The 22,752-nt window shown below is 52.1% G+C and overlaps 1 protein-coding gene across 6 annotated transcripts in view; it reads right to left on the bottom strand.

The window, feature by feature from the left end:
- Nucleotides 1-21,248, bottom strand: part of OPCML (opioid binding protein/cell adhesion molecule like) — a 109,182-nt gene extending 87,934 nt beyond the window's left edge. For 4 of the 6 annotated variants that reach the window (XR_011146583.1, XM_068994783.1, XM_068994786.1 and 1 more), the window contains exon 1: nucleotides 20,702-21,248. Coding sequence is in view for 5 of the 6 variants with exons in the window: in XM_068994783.1 (XP_068850884.1) it covers nucleotides 20,702-20,868 (167 nt within the window). In the remaining variant the exon portion in view is untranslated. Of the gene's footprint in view, nucleotides 1-19,754; nucleotides 20,128-20,701 lie in introns of all 6 variants that reach the window. The other 2 variants (XM_068994789.1, XM_068994788.1) reach the window with 2 other exon arrangements.
- Nucleotides 21,249-22,752: the final 1,504 nt, after the last annotated feature.

Genomic DNA, 22,752 nt, shown 5'->3' with positions numbered 1-22,752 from the left:
GCCAAGGCATGGGAAGAGGCTCTTTGATGATCTGCACCAAGCTGAAGGCAGCTGGCAAGCAGAGCAATCCATTGCTGTGATAAAATCTGTCTTTAAAGGAGCTTGGTGGCTTTTCTATCTTTTCTGTGGGTTTTTAAAATCTGCCTGATACAAAGGAAAACATCCCAGTTGGTAAAAGATGAAGGAAAATTCTCTCATCACCTTTTCCATCACAGGCAGCCCAGACACTCCGAGAACACTTCTACCTGCCAGCCCTGGGAACCTGCACATCTCATTTCCCTGTGTTGCATGTTCAAAGATGGGACATCCCCGGGAGGTGACGCCGGATCAGTCACCAAGGGCTGACGGCAGCAGAAAGGGAAGTGCCAAAGCTGGAAAGGATCTGTCAGAGTTCTCCAGGCTCTCATCCAGCTGGGGCAGGCCTGTTGCTTTGCTGTAATTCTCCAGTGCTCTATCAAGTCAAGTTTTAAATAGCTCAGATGATGGAGAGCACTGTGGAGACTTCAAGTTCTCTCCAATGGGAAGATTTCTTCATCTGCAAAATAATTTATTCCCTAAGGGAACATCTCATCCTAGCTTTTGCCCACTTCAGCCTCTCCTCAGCTTCCAGCTTGATGGATCGTGGCCCTCTACCCCACACTCCTGTAGCATCTCTTAGCAAACTCCTTTGACCATCAAGGCTTGGGGACAACTCCAGTGCCACAAAGCCAGTCAGAGCCAGCACACCCAGAGCAGCACCAACATGGGGAGACAAACCCCTTCCCTCCCAATCACCAGCCATAAATTCCATTATTTGAGTGCTTCTCTGCTGTAACAGAAAGGAACACGCAGGGATATTACTGAGGCTGATTTAGAGCCACCAAGAACCGTGTGTGACCAACCACACCGGCTGTGCACGCCCTTGCTTGTTCTTCATCTCACCAGGTTTTTCATTCCCTGAACCTTTTCTGGCTGGAAAAAAAAAAAAGAAATTAAAAAAAAAAATCCTGGCCATCCCTTCTCACTACTAATCATTCCCATCAGCCTCCCAGGAGGCACTCGGGGGCCACTTGACCAATAACAGGGCACTAAATGCGAGGCGGAGGAGGACGTATTAATATCTAATAAGAGTGATAGATGATGTGAGCAACTCCAGCTCAGGTACTTGTGGCAGGTACTGGAGCTAATTTAAAATAATAAAAATAATAATAATAATAATAACAACAACAACAACAATAATGGCAGCAGCAGCTGCCTTCATTTTCCAAGTCAATTGATTCCTCAGCAGGAATGCCACCTTGACAGATTTATTTTGATCGAATTGTCTAATTGAATACAGTTCTTGTTTCCCTTCACTTTGTGACCTTTCACGCCTGTGAAATAAATGCAATTTGGAGAATTATTCCTCATCATCAAACTCAGCTCCTCCAGGGCTGGGGTGCCTGCCTTGTGTCCCCAGTTTGCCAACAAAACACTATCAAAGGATGCCAATGCAAAGGAGGTGCCCACACTCGGGCGCTCTGCCAGGGTTTCATTTCCACTTCCACTTTAAAAAATGTTTAATAATAAAAACAGCTATGGGAGGTTTTCTAAGAAGCACAACGAAATGTCCTGGCTGTTTGGGCAGATTTTATTTTCTGCCTATTCAGGTTCCCAGCATTTACTGTACCACAGCTCCTTCCAGTTTAATGGAAGATTTGCTCCCAGTCCTACGATGCTGCTGGAATAAGATGTACCAAGCTCTTCCCTTCTTCCAGCAGAGACATGGGCTCCAACCCCCACCAGCCATTCATCCAACTTCACCTCCTCCCCAGGCCCTCCCAGCTCCTGCCTGGGATGCTCTGATGTGCCAGACACGAGACGATGCTTCCCATAAATTTCACAAGAACAAGTATCAAAGATTAAAAATAACTAAGCCACGTCCCTCGCAGACAAACGCGCTGTCTGCGCGCCAAGAGAGGTCCTGGTGAGAAGAGTTGCAGCTGAATCTTTTATAATAATATCAATCAATATTAAAAATGAATGGCCTGCTCAATTTTTAAAGCATCTTAAATTAATCTTTAAACACAACTATTTTGCTTAAACCAAAGGCTTTTGGTAGCCTGAGAATGGTATTTCCATCTGCTCCCTCGGGCTCATGCCAGGTAGCTAGAAGAGGTCTAATAAATAAGCAAATAATATACATCCAGCACAATTCCCTTGAACCACAAAAGGGGGGAAATGCAGAAGCTGCTACTAAATTCATTATTGACTTAGCAGCCAAAACCATCTTTATCAGTGCATTATGATAGGCCCTATCGAGCCTATTAAACCTGCTAAATCCACTGGGTTTAAGCTAGATAACAAATCCGGCTGCTACCCCTGGAGATCAGGATGGTGCAGGACCACAGAACCATTGAGGCTGGAAAGGACCTCTCAGATCGAGTCCAACCTGTGACCGATCCCCACCTTGTCACCCAGCCCGGAGCACTGAGTGCCACGTCCGGCCCTCCCCTGAACACCTCCAGGGATGGGGACCCCAATACCTCCCTGAGCAGTCCCTTCCAATGTCTAACTACCCTTTCTGTGAAAAAAATCCTTCTGATGTCCAACCTGAACCTGCTCTGGCACAACTGAGGCTGAAAAAGAGAGGGATGGGGGCACAGGGAAGGCATGGGGGTATAGTGAAGTTGGGCTGAACCCATCTAATCCCCTCCAACAAACACCTACACCTAAACCAACCAAAATTTGGACGATGCTCCCATGCTCCATGAGCTGCCCCCAACGTCTCAAGAGCTTTCCCAGCATGGGAAAAGGCACTCAGTGAGGCAGTGAGCTTCCCAGTGCCAGCGTTTTTAATACATTCAGGAGAATGTGGCATTTTTGATGGCAAGACTTCTGCCTCACTTGCCGTTTAATGTTAAGAGCCTTGTACAGTCAGCAGCGTTTAAAGAGTAATGACTGTTTTCATGGTAAATGCTCTGTTAAATAACCCAGGATTATTGTGTTGTGTTATTGCATATATAAAATGGCATTTCAAAAAAAATAATAATTGTTTTAGAGCTAATTGATGTTTTTAACCGGCTCCGTGCGTGGAATTTTTATTTGGCAGAGGGTCGGGCTGCTGCCAGGAAGAGGCAATAAAGGCAGGGAGGCTTTGACCTGCCCAACTCACTCTGCCTGGGTTTTGTGTGATTCAGGTGCTGCTTGTGGTCGAGCAACAGAAGGTTCAAGCTCTCTGCTCCAAAATGCAAAATCTCATTTCAGCCACAGACAGGCACCTCTGCACCCCAAACCTGAGTGTCCACCCATGGCTGGGGCATCCCTTGTGCGCACAGGGTCAGTGAGACCCCAAAGAGCCACCATGGCAGCAGCACCCTTGCCTCCAGCCTGCAAATCTCCTCCTCTCAACCGCCCAGCTTTGGTCGGTTATCCATGTGGTGACACTTCAGAGCCACCCAAATCTCCCTGGGGATGACACAACCCCCTCCCCTGTTCCCAAGTGTTATTTCTGCAGACAGCAAGGGAGAACCGCCCTAATGCTCAGGCTGATGAATCACTGGTGAGCAATCCTGCTGCGGGAGTTTAACTGTGATCATTCCAGAAAGGATTAGGGTGGCTCAGCTCCTTCCCTGCACCCACCTCCCCCAAGGCCACTGTCCTCAGCAAAGCCATCGCCGTCATTTCTCTCATCACATGGTGATTTTGGCACCTACCACAGCCCTGCCCTGCTGAGCTGAGCACAAACATTCTGTGACGGCGTGGGTCCTGAGAGCCCAAGCCCTGTTTACACCCCTCCGAGTCTGCGGGTGCTTCAGTCCTCTATCCAAGGGTGGGGAAGTGCTCCTGCCTCTCCAACCTGGAGCCTTTGAGCTCCTCTGACAGCAGCTGCCTCGCTGACCCCTGTCTGGAGACTCACAGGGCGCTGGAGCAGTCAGAAGCACTGGCAGGGCCCTGAAGCTTCACAGAGGCAGTGGCTTTGGGGATGTGCAGTTAATCACACCAGCTCTTGGAGCTGCTGGAAGGGAGAGCGGGGCCACCAGAGCCCACAGTTAAAAGCCTTGACCATCTCCTAAGATCTCTGAGTCCAGACACCAGCCCGGTGCCAGCACGTTCAGATCACAGGGTGAGAGCAGGGGGTGGCACACACCTCCCAAAGGGACCCGGTGTGTCACTGAGTGTCACCGCTCGCACTCTGGCAGTTCATTAACTCAGAAGAGTCCCCAGCATCTCTCCTCCACATACCAGAGCACCAGAAACCAGCTCACAACAGCATCTAACAAACCAGAGACCCGTAGTGCAGAGGCCAAAAGCCACCAGCTCTGAATCATCACAGGGAAGGAGGGATGAAAGCCACCATCGTGCCCCAGACCCTCACAGCAGCAGGGAACGGGTAAAAGGAAAACGTTTAAATGAAGCACGCGACGAGGTTTGCGGATGGGCAGGGAGGAAAGCTCCACACTCCTCCAGCATGGGAAGGACGGCACAAAAATAATTGGGCTGAGAAATCTAAGGGAAGACTGGCCAGAGCAGGAGAGTTCAAGGCCATGAGCCTGCTGGTTTGAAGTTGTTCTTCATCCTCAGAAGTCACTCCTGGGCCTGTCTTTGCTGAGCCATCTGCCTCACACCAGCACTCAGGGTGGACCCTATGGACTGTCCCAGACCTGGCATCCTCAGGGCTGGCCAAACTCACCTATTGCTGCCCTGTAATAAGAGTTGCCACCTTCTGCTACAGCCTTTCCCCACCTCCAAAGACAAGCTTGAACTGACCTGGGAGACCACATCCTGCTTTAGGGTTCACGGAGAGGTGACAGGAGTCATCTCCTTTCTTAGCATCACCCCATGCTCTGCTCATGTCCCGTGATGCTTCAGCAGCTGCACAGCCCAGGAGGTGCTGGTTAAATGCAGCTCAATAATATCTCTGGCTGCACACACAGACTCTATAAAACAAGATACAGACGTGAGAACCTGATGCCAAAACAGTCACCACCATATTCTCCCATCCCCACCCTCTACAAAAGCCAGGGCACCCAGTCCCTCAGACAGGACAACTCCTAGTTCACTCTTTCCTTCTTCAGAGGGAGCCTTTCCCATGTCCTGGGGCTCTGTCTGAACCCTTTCCCTGTCTTGGGGGCACCTGGATCCCAGAAGGACACTGCCCTAATGGGTTACACCTCATTACCGCCACCACAATGTCAAACCACGTCTCCCTTTCCCTTCAGCATCTGTCTCCACGGTATCCAAGTGCCTCAGATGAGTAGAAAAGTCCCTTTGTGTGTTTTCCCAACCCTTGGCTGTACAAGTATCGTTTAATCAAGCTCAGTAATGAAGGCAGAAATGAGCCAGAACAGGCTGTGCTGCCACAGGCAGGATCAGCACAGACTTTGAATCAGAGGTGGAGGCCGACCCTGCTACCCGCAGGTGACAAAGGGGACAGGAGCAGCAATGGGGTTGGGCACCTCTGTGATGCTCCAAAGGACCCAAGAAGCCTCAAAGTTCCAAACAGCCCATGGGCACATCAGCTACAACACAAGTGCATGTGGTAAATCCCACAGCTGTCCCCACACATTAACACTGTGGGCTATTTAATTCTCCAAGGTTCCCAGGCTCGAGTTTAACCCTCCATAAAAGCAACACTCACCTCAGAACCCCTAAAAGATATTTAGGGCACAAAGTCTGTGCTTTGGAGTGTACTCCTGCCTGGCACTGCAAGCCCAGATGCTGCTGCCAGCTCCCAGGCTCCCTTCTGAACGCGGTGTCTGCTCTCCGGGCTTGGCTTTCTCCCTCTCTCCAGGATCCACCTCGCATGGATGCTGTCACCATGTGCTTTAATTAGCACTTCCCTCCAGCCTGGCCAACTCCTGCTTCCAACATTTGTAAGATGACTTCCCCATCTGTAAATCAGGCACCAGCAGACATCTCTCCCTCCCACACCATCCCTGACAAGAGTCCTGCCACACCGAGCATCCACTGGATGCTTTGAGGGGAGTCACACACCTGACGGGAGGTGCTTGGGGGACACAGCTTTCCTGAAACCAACTCCCCTGGCCAGAGCTCTCTCCATGTCTGGTGTCACACTGTCACCTCCCACCCACTTGTTGCTTTTCCCTCTCCGTTCAACTCTGCCAGTCCTGGAAATGGGATTGCACGAAGATCTCACCTTGTTAAGAGCTGAACTGTGTGTGCAGAGCTGTAGGAACACGGTTAAAAGTTTGCAGCCATGATCTAAGATCGTCTCAGAAAAGCCACAAAGCAAATAAAAGGCACTTCAAAACATAAAATCCCAGAATGGTTTGGGTTGGGAAGGGACCTTAAAGCTCATCTTGTTCCAAGCCCTGCCATGGGCAGGGACACCTTCCACCATCCCAGGTTGCTCAAATAACCCAAAACATAGTTAACTAATCATAAAAATACATGGGTTTTGTTCACCCCCTCATGGTCTGGGTTTTCTCCTTCCTCTTCTAAGTGATTAACCATTACTATCAGTACTAAGGAATTACTATCTCCCCCTAATCAAGAGGAAGGAGAAACAGGTTTGCATCCTGGTGCTGTACACAGGTGCAAACAACTCCAAATAACTTTTATTTCTTGGAGAAGCATATTCACGATCCTGCTGCTAACATAAAACTCTCTGCAAGCTGTTCTGGGCAGGGAGTATCTCTGTGCTATACACTCGCACAGTGCCTGTCCCAGCCTCCAGGCCCTACTATGATATAAATAATGATGATCCCTCACTCAGCAATACAATGGAACACTTGCATGGCATTAAAAATTATTTAAAATTCATACCTACATTGGGAAATTATTCAGTAAACTCTAATTACTTATCAAAAGCAACGATGATAGTTTTAAGGAGAGGGAGTGCCCATAAATACAGAGCCATAAATAAACTGCTTCTCGGTAGCACGAATTAATTTGTATTTAATTGCTAGAAATTGCTATCAATTACTAAACATTCCTTGCAGAATAGGCAAATTCTTTTAAGAACAATTTCAATTGCTAATTGGAAGTCTTTTTTTTTTTTAATTTTTCCTCTTTCTCATCCCAGCTCCTGCTGAGTGCAGGAGACCTCCCAGCCAGTGGGGTTCTGCACTTTTGGGGGGGCAGAGAGAGACCTCTGAGGAGCCAAGGAGCTGCTCAGGCTTCAGGAGGTTTCACCATCTGTAAAACCCTGAAGAGACAGGAAAACCAGTGCTGAGAAACATCCCTGACATAGCAAGGAGAGTGATTCCTTGCAAAGGATTGAAAGGAGGGAACTGAGAGCTGAAGTTACACATCCATCACACATCCAGGGAGAGGAGCATCTCCCAGGGACTGCGTGTCTCCCCTGAATGGCACAGCAAAGCCGGGGCAGATGCTGACCGAGGCTCTCAGTGCTCCACTGCTCCTCTCCAGAGCCAGGCCCTGCCCTCGGTCGGAGGCAGGGAGGCTGCAGGTTGGTGCTCCCGCTCCTGCCGTGTGGCAGGACACGAGCCGAGCCGCACGCCTGGCTGCCACTTCCCGCCTCTCCGCGCTGAACAGCCCCGCTATCGCTCCTGACTCATTTCTGGTGTTTTCTGCTTTGCTGTTGGCATAACATCCCATCAGCACAGTTAATTACATCCACGCTGAGTGTGAAGGACAGGCTGAGTCTCGCAAGGAGCCGGCGGCTGTGCAATCCTTCCCGCTGCTCTCGCAAAACAGCTTCCATGGATGCTGACAAAGTGCGGCGCGGGGCTGCCGTGTGCGAGACGGCAGCTCCCGAGGGAGCTCCTCCCTGCAACGCCAGAATACGGGACCGCTCTCACCCCACATCCCTCCGAATTCCCCCAGCGTCCCTGATGTGAGCTCATGGCTCAAACATCTTGTGTTGGGGATGGCCCATCCCCAGAAGTGTCCAAGGCCATGCTGGAGCAGGCTGGGATAGTGGAAGGTGTCCCTGCCCATGGGACATGAGATGAGCTTTAAGGTCCCTTCCAACCCAAACCATTCTGGGATTCTCTCATCTCCCTGACCCTTATTGCCCAAACAGAGGCTACACAGACTCCCAAAAAAGTTTGCTGGAAGCACAAAATGCAGAAGAAACATCTGCCCACGGTAGCTGATGTGCCTTCTGCCAGCAGAGAAAGCCCTGGCACAGAAAGCCCTGCTCCCACCCAAACCCACCCTGCCGGTGGAGGCACTTGGACATCCATGGGTGAGAGGGGATTGGCAGCAGAGGAGGGTGCTGGGAAGAGCTGCTCATGTCTACAGCTCGATTAAAGAGAGACCCAGGGTCTCCAGGACTGTCAATCCAACATCCAGGCACCGCTCCATCACCGTCCCCCCAGGAGCGGGCTGACAGTCACAGGGAGCCATGTGCCAGCCATGACAAGCAAAGCAAGTGACACGCACATCTCCTGCTTACAATAACAGCCCTTCCGTGTCTAATCCATCATATTTGATGCAGATCTCTTACCCTGAAGTGTTGTCAATGAGGATTTAATTTAGTGCTAATTAGACAAATATTGCATGTTGAACAGCCATTGATTATTAAGAGACAGGGAGCGTGGCTCTGCTCAGCAGTGTGCATGGACACGCTGGATTATATCCGGGATGAGACTGGTAAATGTCTTGCTGTTTCTAATCATCAGATAGTAATTAACGTCCAATAACTTGTAACTTGGTTTATCATTATAGATTTAGGAAGGCAGTAATAGTACTGTATGCTAATTAAATATCAATTGATTATTTAAGGCATATAAAGATTTAGCAGCAAGGTAATAGATATACACAGTTGTTAAACTTTAATATCCATCACACAGTATTCTCCTGTTCTATTAAGTTAGTGTTTAATGAGAAAGAGTGTTGTTCCCATAGGAAACTTTTGGATGGGAGTTTCCAAAGTGTTTGGCAGCATGCAAGGTTCAGAGTCCCTCAAAGCAACAAAAAGTCAGGAAATTTGGCGCCTCAGGTGAAGTGAGGTCAAGCAAGAGGTGGTGGCAGAGCCCAAGGCACTCCTAAACCTCCCATCTGACATTTTGCATCTCAGCTTTCCTCTCAGCCCATGCAACCCCCCAAAAAGAAAGACAAGTTGTCAATTCCCTGCTGGACTAAAACTTTCAAACCCCAGCCTGGCATCTTCTGGAATCCCACCAGCCCACAGGGCAGCGTCATCCAGCTGGAGAAGACATGCACAAGAAGCTGAAGTTTGGAGCAAACTTCCCTAAACAATAATGGGAAAGGAATCAATAGAGCCCTGCCACGCCCTCGCCCGTGGTACCTGCCTCCAGAGCTGCCACTCCTCCCCAGGATGGGGTCTGACCCCATGCCCAGCACCAGAGATTTGGGAGGATTGGGAAGACTGAGCTCCTTCCCATGTGAGAGATAACACCAGAGATGAGAGACAGAAGCCTGGCATCTGAAAGGGAGAAGATAAATGGCTTCTGAAGGGAAATAACCTGCTGGACTCCATCGGTTTGGCAGCACCCTGCTAAGTGCAGCATCAGTCTTGAAAACAGCTGCAAGCTCAGCAATTGCAGGACAAAGCATGGGAGAGTGAGGCTGAGCAGATGTCAGGGCTTCTTCCCAGAGAGAGCCTGTGGCCAGGACCACCTGGTTTTGGCCACCCAAAAATGGTCAGGGGCTGAAGGAAGGCTCCCCGCTTGGAGAGGTGGGCTAGGAGCGAGATGGAGCAGGGAGAGCACCTTTCAGTGCAGGGAGCTGCTTCCCACAGACGGGCTGGTCCTGCTGCTGATTTACTGGGCAATAAAAGCAAAATCAAGGAAAATGTCTCAACTGCACCCCTGAGAGTGTCCAACCTCAGTTATAGAGTCTGGGCAGGCCCCAGCTGCCTCTTAAAAGCTTGTCTTGTACACAATGGGTCTGAGGTGATTGGGGAAGGGGTCCAGGGTTGGCTGGCTCTGTGATGGGTGCTGGAGCACCACACCCACAGCCAGGAGAGGAGGAAAAGTGCTGCTGCTTGGGAAAACCACAGGAAAAGGCAGCAGGAGGCAGCAGGATGAGACCAGCAGCCATCCTGCAGTGGGCTGGAAAGCCCCATTGCATGGAAGGAAAATCAATACACCCCATCGTGGACCTTCCCACTCAGGGCACCAAAGGATGGTGTCTAGGACAAAACACCAGTGATTGCACGTGTCCACTTCAGAAACATCCAGAGTCCTTGGCGGCATCCCCAAATGCCAGTCCTGCAGCACAATGATGCTAAGAACAGGCACACTCCTGCACAAGGAGATTCAGGACATAAAGACAGTTCCCCAAGCCCTCTGTTCCATCCAGCAGGATGTTACCAGCCAGCTGCAGCCTGAAAGTACTGCAAAGGTGGCTTTTCCTGCCAGCTGGGAAAGGATTTTAGACTGGGCTGGGTCTCAGAAGCAGGGGAGTACCTTACAGCTCCCAGCCTGCTTCCCTACAGCCATCCTAGACAGGGATTCCGACCTCAGGTTTCCAACCCGCTCCAGCCTTGCCTGGGTCACCATCTGAGGCACCTCCTGCTTCCCCTCTGCCCACCAGGCTCCTTAGTCCGTGGTACAGACGAGATTCGATTCGTCTGACACAATTTCTCCTTGACAAATCTCTGCTGGCTGTGGCACAGCTTCTTGTCCTTTCTAGCTGATCACAAATGATTTTGCTTGTTTGCCCCTCAGCTTTGCCAGGGTGGAAGGTGAGTGATCTCCTACAATACTTTCTCTCCCTTTTCCACACCAACCACTATATTTGCCCTTCCCGAGGGGTCTGGAGCATTCCCTGCCCTCTGGGATGAGCAGCAGCAGTCCTGACATCGCTCCAGCCACTTCCCTGCAGAGCCAAGCAAGAACAGCATCAGCCCAGGCGATTTATACCAGAACTCCATCAAGAGAGCAGAGCAAAGGATGAGAGAAACCCCTCTTAAATAGTTTTGCAGTGGAGTTTACCCGGGCTGCAGCAGGCAACAAAGAAACGTCAAGAGCAATGAGACGAGGCAGGGGAGGCATCGTGGCAGATAAAGGATTCTTCAGGTATGAGACAAAACCAGCTTTGGAAACCTCGCAGAAGTGAGTTTAAAGTCTCCAGAGGATATCAATTGAGAGTCTGTCACTTGGTGTCAGGATAACTTTCTGGACAGCTCTCGGAGCTTGTTAAGCTCTCGCTTTGGCTGCATTTGAGCTCTGGTGGCAGTGCTGCCTGCGAGCACCTGCGCTGAAACCAGAAATGGAAAAGAGCTGCTGAGTCCATGCAGCTTTTCCATTATCCCTCCAAAATTCCCCACCACCACCTGCAAGACCCCAGAGGTGATGGGCATGGGGATCTCAGCCGGTGTTGCTCCAAGACACACTCCCTGAAGGAGAAGATGTCTCTAAGCAGAGGAAACACCATGAAATTGGGCTCCTCTCACCCCAAAATGAGGGCTGGGGTGTCCAGGAGAGGTTTGTGGGCTCAGGGTATGAAATGCAGGAGGAGATGCAGCAGCCTGTGGAAAGCAGGTGGTCAAACCAGACAGTCGTAACACTGTCTCAGCATCACAATCCACGGCTCTGGGTAGGAAATAGCCACTTCCCCCACAGCAATCATTTCATCAAAAACCCTGCAAGACTCCTGCTGTTCCCACTAGCCCTGGATCCCTAACTTTAATTAAGTCCAAAGAGCCTTCCCGCAAGAACAAGGGAGGAGAGGGTGACTCAGACAGCAATGGGACCAGTCAGCGCAATTATCATACAGTTAAGAATATTAATTAAAACCAACCGTCCCCCCAATTAAAAAAAAAAAAAAAGGCAAACTAATCAATTCTACTTAAAGGAATATATGGGGGATAAGGAGCAGGAGCAGGGAGGGTGACGGAGACAGAGATGGGACGCGCTGTGAATGCTAACAGCTTCCCACCGTGGCCGCTGCCGCAGTCAGCCCCAGGCCTGGCTGCTTCCAACAGTTACTCCGAGTCTCCTCGGAAATGGGCTCAATCTTTCCTTCTACCTGCTGCCGCATCACAGCAACTCCTGTGATCACACAAAGGACTTTAAATCTTGGCTTTAACTGCCTTGATTGAATTAAATGCAACACCACGGTAAAGCAGGCTCCTCATTTCAGGTACGAGCATGGAGCCCTGCTCTCCCGCTAACGGCACTCTCCCTCTCTCGGAAATGATGAGTTGCTCATGGGTTATGCTCTTTAAGAAAGGGAAAAAAAAGTCATCTGATAAAGTGGGTTGTAAAATCGGTGGTGGTAATAAACGGAGAGCAAGGAGCCTGATGCAAAGCCTTCAGAGAAGGCAGAACCCACTGTAGGGAGACAATATCTGAACCGTGATTAATACACAACCATGGGTGACAGCTCAGGAGCAGCGCAGGTGCCACCAGCAACACAGGGGACAGCAAGAGCAGAGGGAAGCTCACCCAGGCACCAGAGGGAGGCTGTCAGGGGAGGATGATGAGTGACTGGCTCCCAAGTGTTGAAGCTGAGGGAGTGGAGGTGCCTGGTAGGCACCTCCAGCTCAAGTGCCTGCAGCCCGTCAGTGGAGATGCTTCCACCACTGTGATGAGGCTGGGATAAAACCCAACCAAGGATCAAGCCATCGGGAGAGCCAACCATGACCTGCCAGCAATGCCTACACAGCAACCCCAGGGCACACATGCAGCGTGCAGAGAAAGCCGTGACTCGATGGCACTCTGCCACAGCAGCCTCTTGACAGCAGGCACCACACGGGACAGGCCACGGGCACGAGGGGACAAGGCCAAGCAGTGACATGAGGAGATGGGAACAGCCTTGCAGTGACTCCTGATCATCCAAAAAAGCTGTCCTGTGAGTGAGAGCTGCAGGAAAAGGCATCTCAGGTGCCTGGGGTCATGCTAGGGAAGGGAAGAGACTGCAGGAAAGGGCTCAGAGTGGAGAAAAACTGATGAGAGCACAACTTTGGCTCTCCCAACTTCTGCCTGAAACTCCATTCCACTCTCCAGGCCATGTCACTCCAAGCCAGATCGGCAGGGACCAGCACCACCACGGATTCATCACAGAGGGTGGAGAAGAGCTCAGCTCCCTCCTCTCCTTCCATGTTCATCCTCCTTTCCCGGGACTCGCCTCTCAGTGAAACAGGGATTAGAGCAGCACGCTCCCGTGGCTCCTACGAGCCCTGACACAGAGCAGGATCTGTCACAGGAAGGTGCCCTGGGAGTATAAACCATTTCTCTTTATCAGCCTCTATTATTATCACATTAATGGAACCTTCACTGGCAGGATGGATGCTCAAGTGCCCAGGAAGCACTCCTGGCTCTTTCCTGCCCCTCCACAGGAGCAGGGCACTCTGCTGACAAATCCCCAGGAGAATTACGGCCGGGTTCCGGGCGCAGACAGGACTATCGGTTCCTTTTTATGAGCCTTCATTGTTATTACCACCTATTTCTTTTTACATTCCTGCCAAAATACCAAACATTAATCTCCCTCGCTCCCTGCAGGCAAAACATGGGTAATTGGATTTATATGGGTTAGAAATTTGTTAGATTTTTATATAAATATATATATATACACACAGACATGCACACACACAGGGAAAATAGAAAAAACAGGAGGTGAGGGGATGCACTATCCCACTGGAACTCGGGTACCAGCTGGCTTAAGCCAAATCCCCCCACATTTCTGTGCTGGCTGCCGGGCTCTAATTTCAGAGCTCGTCCCACAACGCTGAACTTCACACACTGGGAGTTACCAGCTGTGGATTTTTCTTTGGTGCTCCCTTTCCAATGCCCTGGTTTTCCCTTTCCCCACTCCCTTCTTCCACCTGACATTTTTCTTTCCCTCCTCCTAAATTTTCTTTCTTTTCTTCCACTTTCTCCCTCCTGGACTCCCACTCCTCTCCTCTCCAGCTCCAGCCTGGAGGCGACACCACACACAAGCCTTGGCACACCAAGAGAAGCAAAAGCAAGATGTGTGACATGTCCTTAAGTGACATGTCCCCACTCTGAACCCACCAGCACTGGAGATGGCACAAAGTAACTCATCAGCATCAGCACAATTTGCTGATCTTTTACAGGATGAGAAAAAATATCTTAAATTTACAGCTTACACCACAACAGATGTTGTTCTCATTATCCTCCCCCTCCACAGAGAAACAGACTTGGAGACCCATTTGTATCCCAAGGAACAAGTCCGTCAAGTGAGCATAGTCATGGAAACAACTCATTTTAAGCAAATCTTGGGAAATATTCATAGGAAAACAGAAATATAAAATGTGTTTTGCATTGAAGAGCCGACCTTGAAGGGTTCTGTCAGGAAAGACAAGACCTACATATCAAATCCAACCTGCAGTAAACAACCCATTACAGGCTAAAAACTGTTGACAGGGGCTGTGGGGAAATTATTTTTCTCATTAAAAAAAAAAAAAAGGAAGAAAAAGCAGCACATGCTAACCCTCAAAGGCTGCTCACAAGGACAGAGGAAGAAGTGATAGTCACCGAATCAGATATTTCTTATGAACTGTCTGCTAGGCTGCAGTATCTAAAGATTATCACTTAAAACAATATGTCCAGCTGTTGTAAAAAGCATCCGTGGTTCAGGGCTGAGGAATGCAAGGAGGAGGCAAACTGTGCGAGCAGTCAAGGGAACAGAGAAACTCTTTGGAAAGCGGGAATGTGAAAGACAGCCACTGTGCCCCCGTTTCGTTTTGCAGCCTTAACACCTAATCCTGTTCCAGAAACAAAGCACTGAGCTCCTGGAGGAGTGTGCGTGATCCAGGGGAAGGACAGCTATTACCAGGGAGTTTATTATCCTTGCAAAAAGATCTCTGTACCCTATAGCGCAAGGATTACCAACAGTTCAGTCTCATCCCCAGGAGGTAAATATCTCCACTTGGAACTATTTCTGCCTAGTGGAGCTTAAAAACTTCCTGTGGGGGGTGGGTTTTTTGCTAGACAAGTGGACCTTCCCAGGGCTTGAATTCTGGCCCTGGGAGAGGTGACAGTGAGGGTCTCCTCCTCCCTCTGCAGAGCCCCACCAGCTCACTGTGCTCTTAAAACCAGCATTTTCTGAAGCAAACCCCTGGTGTTTTGGTTCCAACCCGTGTCAGCAGGACTCCCCAGCTCCCTGACGCCAAGTCCAGCCCAACACCCACGTAAAACCTGCCTGGTGCTGGCTCAGCAGGAGAGGGGTTGGCACAGGCAGCAGCCAGAGCCTTTCTGGCTGAAGGGGAACTCCCCAAAGCCAGCCCTGAGTCTCCTCAAAGCCAGACTCAAATCTTCCCCTTGCACAGCAGGGCCGTGGAACAGGGACAACCAGTGTTGGGGACAACCAGTGTTGGGGACAACCAGCCTCAGGGACAATGAATCACAGGGAACACCAGCCTCAGGGACAACCAACATGAGGGACAATCAACCCAGGAACAACCAGCCGCAGGGACAATCAACCCAGGAACAACCAGCCTTGGGGACAGCCAACATCAGGGACAATCAACCCAGGAACAACCAGCCTCAGGGACAACGAACAACAAGCAACACCAACCTCAGGGACAACCAACTGCAGGGACAACAAAACCAGGAACAACCAACATCAGGGACAACAAGCCTCAGGGACAACCAACCTTAAGGACAACAAACCACAAGGAACATCAGCCTCAGGGACAACCAGCCTGAGGAACAACCAACCCAGGAGCAACCAACATCAGGGACAGCCAGCCTGTCACCGCACAACCCGAGCAGTGACCTCACACAACCAGCCAGCCCTGACATGAGCTGCAGACCAACACTCATGCCACAGCAAAGGACACCAGGACTTAAACCTATCTCCAGCACGTCCTTCCCTCATGCCAACAAGGACAACAGCATAGGGGAGCGGGATGTGAGGTTGCTCCAGCCCCACCAAGGTGGGAAGGGGCACAGCCAGGGACATGGGGTACCAGCTCCACGGGTTCAGCATCCGTATTTTGGCAGCATCATTGGTGCAGTGGGCTGGGGAGGAAGGAGCCCTCCTTCAGCCCCCTGACCTTTCTCCAACCACTCTTCCAGCGGCTGCAATATTACAGAGAAATTAGCGGGCACTGTAATTACAACTATCAGGAGCAGATAAGACAAGTTAAATACCAGCTACCGAGGGAGAAATTATTATGCCAGCCAGGAGGATCCAAATGCCAGAATCCATGGCTGTAATTTCCCTGAGTCGCCAATTACAGCTCCGCCACGCAGCGAGCTCTACCTTGGAAACGGCAGGTATATATTTAGCTGCTCCAGAAAACTTTTTGGGGAGGAGAGGGCGGGAAGGAAGGGGCAGCAATGGAGCAAGTCCTCGCTAATCTGCTCTGCGCTAATCCCCACGCTTTTAGCATTGGCACACAAAGAGCAGTGACTCTCTTCCTGCTCCCCAGCAAGGATTTAACAGCAGAGACGTGGCTGCAATAACGCTTCTTTTCTCTGCCGGGTCCGTGGCTGCTGTTGCAGGGCGGCAGGTGAGTGTCACAACCCCCATTAGCAGGTAGGTACACGGAATATCAGTGGTTTGACTGAAAAAGAGGCCAAAAAATGTGATTTCCTGACTTCCCAGACCTATGCCTGGAAACTGTGGTCCTACCGCCTGCTCCTGCTGGTTGTGTTTTACTGAGGTCTCGTCGTGTGCTGGAAAATAGACTGCGGTAGGTTATTACACCAAAAGAAAAAAAGAAGAATCAAAGCAGCATTGTCAGAAATAATTAAAACTATAATTGCAAAAATAAATGGAAGAACAGCATCTCGTGATGTTTTATTCGGGCTTTTTATTTTTAATTGGAATTGTTCTCACACTCGCTAATTGACAGAATAGAGCCAGGCATGGAGTCTTGGATGCGAATGAGCAAAGCGATCCTGACTTCTTGGTCTCCTTCATGCACAGGCAGTGGGGGAGGCCATGGGTTCACCAGAAGCAGACAAGCCCAGGGGATTTGACTTGAAAATTTGCCCTTAGACACAGAGATAAAGCAGCTCTGTATTATTTAGTTTGGAAAAAAGCCTAGTTATACCTGCCTCAGCATCACCTATGAGCACCCATTCTTCTAATCATCACTGACAAACCACTGCTGTTGGGTCATTTTACAGATGGGGAAACTGAGGCCGAGAGCAACAGAGGGACTTCCTCAAGTCCTGGTGTCTCTGCGGTGACAGCCATGGAGAAAACTCAGCACACCCCATCTCCCAGCTAATCCCTCCAACCTTTAAAACACACTCTCTCCCTTAAAAAAAAAAAAGACAATATTTCTTAAATACAGATAAAACTATAAAGCCTTGAAGTTCTGAGCAGCTGGTGGTTTATGTCTTTATGAACTGTACTGATGGCTGCTGTAAAGGTCGGTTTGCCAGAGGCACAGTGGGACGATCCCATTTCCATCCCCATTTTAACACCGTGGGAATATTTGCCACAGTTTCCCCCCTGGCTCATGCACCAGCAATGGAGATGCTTCCACCCCTGCGGTGCTGCTGGCATAAAGCCCAACCAAAGTTTCCAGGCAGGATCAACCCATCAGGATGGCCAACCATGGCCTGCCAGCGATGCCCCCACAGCAACCCCAGGGCATGCATCCAGCGAGCAGCCGAGACTGAATGGCACTCTTCCCAAAAGCAGGAACTTCATCCTTGTTTCCACATCAAATCTCAGCTGGGACATGAAAAAGTGACCATCTCCAACCTCCCTGTGGGTTACCAGTGTGCTCCTTGGTCTGTTTCGGGTCCCAAACTGGTGAGTAACATGAGTTACTGGTGCTACTCAACACCTGAGTGTTGTGTTCCTGAGTCAGGGAAGAGGGAGTTTGGTTTTATTTTTAACACTACACAGAGAATTTCCATACTGCCTTCAGTTCCCTGGAGAAAAAAGGTGCCCCGGTATTATGGGAATTGTTTGCTCTTACAATAAAAAGGAGTGAATTACCAACAATCTCTGCTTAAAACAGAAATTATTTGTTGCTGATCTAAGATGACCTGCAAGTTGCCTGTAGATGGAGCCTGAGTTTCTGCAAGGATTATGCTGAGCCTCCCTCGGAAAAAGGGTGGAGAGCTGGAAATGGAAGCCCCCAAAATCCAATACAGGAAACCCACAAGCAGCCTGAAAAGCCTCCAGGTTTCCTCCACCACACTCACACGGGTCTGCTCTCTCTCCCAGCTCCTCTCTGCAATGCAAGGGGTGGTTAAAGAGCTGATCTTGGAAAGTAAAGAGCTTCCACCAAACCTGCCAGAGCCAGGGAGAAGTGCGGGCTCAGCCCATGTCAAGACCAGGATGAGGGAGAGGACCTGGTCATCCAGACCAGCAGGATTGGGGCTAATTCTGCAAGAGTTACACACTGGAATTACTGCTCTCAGTTTTTCCAAGCCCAACTCCTTGGTTTGAGCCCCAAGAAAAGTGCCATTTGTGGGGAGGACAGCAGAGGACCCCACCACCTCCTCCTGTTGTGGGTGACAGGAGAAAACACCATTGAGCAATAACACCACTCACTGGGAAGGTTTTCCCAGGGCACTTTTCCTGCCTGTCTCTGCATAGGAAAGCACAGCCTGCAAATAAACATCAGCCCCATCCTCAAGATGTTCCACCTTTGTCCTCTTGCCTTCAGCCCACCACTGATGCCACCTCTTTGGCTTGCTACGTGCAATTCCCTGCCCACCTCCAGATCCCAAGGGAAGATGGAAAACTTCTTGCTACCCCAAGGCTGCAGAGGGGCAGCAGCAGGGAAACAGGGAGAGGAGGGAAGAGAAGGACCACTGGGAAACAGGAGTGCAAAAAAGGTGGAGCAGACTCGGAACAAACGGGAGCTGGAGGCAGAAACCTGCCTGCAGCAGGGGAAAGCTGGACTTGAGGAGAAGGGAGGGGGTAAAAGAATGGAAAAGATGCGCTGGAGAGCCTGGGCAGGAGCAGATGCCAAGGGGGGACTTGGGTAAAACCAGGTGCTTTTGGGGCAGGGGCTTCCTCTAAGTGTCAGTACTTGGGGGATGCAGAGTTTCTTATGGGAAGGCTAAAATCTCCCACCACTCCGGGGCTGCTTCACAAACAGCACAGAAAAGAGGCCAGAAGCATAGAAATTAAAAAAAAAAAAAAAAAAAAAAAAAAAAAAGAGAGAAAAAAAATAAAAAAGGAGATCCAAGTCAGCCCTCTGCTGGCAGCAGGCTCGGCTGGACTTGCAGGGGCTCCCCGGGGAGCAGGCACAGGCACCCATCCTGCCCTGACCACCACCAGCATCGCCTCCGAGAGCCCCAAAGCCCACACTTCACCACGGAGACAAATTCCAACAGCGAGGAAAAGAGCACCAGGGCCAAAGGCACCTCTCTGGGGGATTGTCCTTCTTTAAACTGCCTTGCTCACACAGCTCAGGTTAATCATCATTGCAGTTCAATTAGGAAGAGCACAAGGAGACAGAGCCCTCTGCTCTCCAGCTGTGCCACAGCCCCCAGGTACACGGGGCGATTACAAGCGTGTCCCAGCAGGTCCCTGGCAGGGACTGAGGAACAGGGACGTGCCTGGCACAGGCAGCATCCCAAAGTCTGGCAGTGGCCGTGACGGGAAGAGGGCAGACAGGCAACCACCGCCTCCCTCAGCAGCACGGAACCCACCGAGCCTCCAGCCAGAGCCTGATTCCCACAACCACCAAACACTTCCCCCTACAAAGCCCGCCTCAGGCACGGAAAACCTGCCCGACCACCCAGGTGAGCACAGCACCCTCTGCTCAAAGCGGCACCAGCTCCCCAGCCCGGCGCCGGCTCGGCTGCTCACGGAGAGCGCGACAGGCTCTGCCTGTGCCATGCCCGAGCCTGGCTTTGGGAAGAGCAGCCGCTCTCTGCTGCAGCCCTGTTCCTCCAGGTCTGAGCGAGGGAGCAGCCAGCCTCGGGTGGGGGGCACACGCTGCTCACCGGCGCAGGGAAAGCAGACAAACTCCTCCGGGCTCTCTTGCTCCATGCTCACGTCCCACCATCCCCAGGCTCCTTCCCCAAGTCCCACGGCTCCCGGATTAACGGGCTCAGGTCCTCCCGGGGCTGCCTGAAGCACGCAGAGCACGACCGAAAGCCCCAGGCACGGACTGCCTCCCCACTGCCCTCCAAAAAAAAAGGCTGGGCTGCTCCCTGCTCATCTGGCCCCGCTGCTGCGATGCCGGTGGAGAGCTGCTGCGCTACCTGGGCAATGCACCGCGTACACCTGTAACTCGTTCAGGGAATGAAAGGGGTGCTCGGCTGTGTTGTGAAGCACAGGAGTGACCCATCTGCATATCAGCCGCCTGTGTTTCTCCTACAGCAAACAATGTGAGGGAAAGCATCCATCAGAATTCATAAGATGCACCCCTGGAGTAAAAGATTGATTTGATATTAACGGATTCGTGCGGAGACTATAAAGCGATCGAGGCAAGCACTGAAACCTCGGAGGCATCGCAGCCCTGGAAAGCCGCTGGCAGTGCAGGCTGGCACCGGTGCCAGGAGCACGGACCCCCCTCCCCTCCCACGCAGGCACAACTTTGGGAGTGTCAGGCAGCACTAACTCACTGTCTGCCACCTAAACCCCTGTGCTGGCTCCTTGTCTGGCGCCCGCAGCCCCCCCAGGAGGTTGCCAGCCCCGCGCTGCAGCCCGAAAAGCACCGGCACGTCCGTCCCTCCAAAACCGCTCCAACGGGGTGACCCCACCACGACGGGGACGAGCTGCCATCCGGACCGTCCCCTGCCACGATGGCGACAAGCCCCTGGGACACGTGCAAAGTCTCCAGTTGGTCCTAGGAGCCTCCGGCAGCCCCGCCGGCCACAGAGCATCCCCCAAAAGCCGCAAGCAGGACCCCCCCAGCCCCCCAAGGCCCCAGTGCAGCTGCTCCTACCTGAGCGTGGCGCTCTCCCCTTGCCGCACTGTCACGTTGTCCATGGCTTTGGGGAAGGTGGCATCTCCGCTGCGCACGGGCACTCCTGCGGGCACAAGGAAGAGCAGCCTGAGACAGAGGACGACCAGGCACCTCCAGGGCAGGGCCAAGCACCCACCGACCCCCATCCTGGGCAGCGGGGACTTTTCCAACAGGCAAAAAACACACCCGACAAGGCGAAAAGGGGGAAGGGGTGGGTGGAGAGGAGGGATGGGGGGGAGCAAAACCACCGGGGCGAGCGCTGCGGAGCTCCACGGAGATCAGGAGAGCCCCCGGCAAGGCTGGCTGCGAGCGCTGAGCCTGCCGAGCGGCATCGGAGGGAGTCCCGCTGTCCTCGGGCGAGGGAGGAGGACGGGAGGGCCGGGGGGAGGAGGAGGAAGAGGAGGAGAGAAGGTGCGGAGCACGAGATGAAGGTCACAGATGTGTGGCTGCTGGAGACGCTACTTTCAGCTGCAGCTGGGCAGGCGCTGCGGAGATCTGGCATCAAAAGTTTATAACCCACGGAGGAAACGTGAGTGTCTGTGAAAGGAAGGGGAGGGCGGCATCGGCACCGGGGGGAACAGCGGGCCGGGGCTGGGCTGTTTTCCGGCTCTTGCGCTTTTGTTTAAATCATAGGGGGAAAGGAGAATTTAAAAAAAAAATAGAAAAAATATATTAAAAAAAAACCAAAAACAATAAAGCTCCCAAAAATCCCGGTTCTGTCGCAAGATCGAAACTTCCCCGCGGAGCTGCAGGCGATGTCCCCGATGCTCCTCGGCTGCGCCCAGAGGGTCCCGGAGCCCCCGCGGGGCCGGCGCTGCTCCGGCTGCAGCTCAGGCGCGCCGCGGGGCGGGGAGGGCGCGGGGGGGCGGCGGCAGCACCCCGGCCCCGGCCGGCAGCATCCCCGGGGTTGTCATGGCAGCGGCTCCAGCGCTGCCCGGCGCCTCGGCTCCCGCACGGCCCGAGCCCCGCACACGGGCGGGCGGCAGCGGGGCGGGATGCGCAGGAGAACACGCACATTAACCCCCGCCGCGCCGCGCTCCCGCACAGGGACCGGGGCTGCCACTGGCCGAGGGAGCCCTCAACTCCTGAACCGCTTCAGCCCCGCTGCAGAGAGGGCTCTTCTCGCACCACGCACCCCTGTGCTCGCCATATGACTCCCAAAGAGCAGCAGGTTGCCCACAGCCCAGCATCTTTCCCTGCATCCACCTGTTGATGCATGTCCCTGTGGGGGACGGGCTCTACTTTTCTCGCCCTATGAGAAACAGGGTCCTGTCCCCACGTCCTTGTCCCACGGGATGGTGTAAGGCAGCTCCAAAGCTTCTCCCTGTGCTGTCCCTGCTCCCTGACACTGAGATCCTTGAATTAGGAAGCCCGAAGGCTTTCCACCCCACCACTCACAACAGAGCATCAACAATAAATTTCAACAAATTTCCTCCTTTGGAGACACCCACAGACCCCCATTTATCTCCTCAAAGAGCAGCTGAGGGCACCAAGACCTTGGTGACCATCCAGACGCATCCTTGTGTGCCCACAGAAGAAAACCAACCCCACACTGCCAGTGTTCCTCACACAGTTCCTCATGCCCAAGCCAGGCTGGACCTTGGCTGGGTACCTTCCTTCAAAGGGCGTCTGCCTCCTCTACTGATATATCCCAGGGAACCTGCCCCTTCCGGGGGCTGGAGAAGGGAAATAACCACCAACAAAGGAGTTTTAGCTAGTTTAGGACCCCAGCCTCATCCCGGGATCCCCACACAGCTGTTAGAACTGAAAAAGAGGTTTTGAAAGGGGTTTTCAGTGATCCCAAGCCCAATTTTCAGCAGAACAGGTCCTTTGTACGTGGCAGTGGGACTCAGTGACCCTAAACACCCACTGGCCGTGGGCTGGCACTGCAGAGATGTGTGTTGGCTCCCAGCTCCAGCACCAGAGGGATGCTCGCTGCAGCTTGGATAAATAGGACAGCCTGGGAGCCCGAAAAGCACGGAGAAAAGCAGAGCTGAGTTTTCTCTCGGAAACCTCTTCAGCTGCTGAAA

This window comes from Aphelocoma coerulescens, chromosome 24 (assembly GCF_041296385.1).
Source record: "Aphelocoma coerulescens isolate FSJ_1873_10779 chromosome 24, UR_Acoe_1.0, whole genome shotgun sequence".
Lineage (NCBI taxonomy): Eukaryota > Metazoa > Chordata > Aves > Passeriformes > Corvidae > Aphelocoma > Aphelocoma coerulescens.
This window is presented reverse-complemented; position numbering and strand designations above follow the sequence as displayed.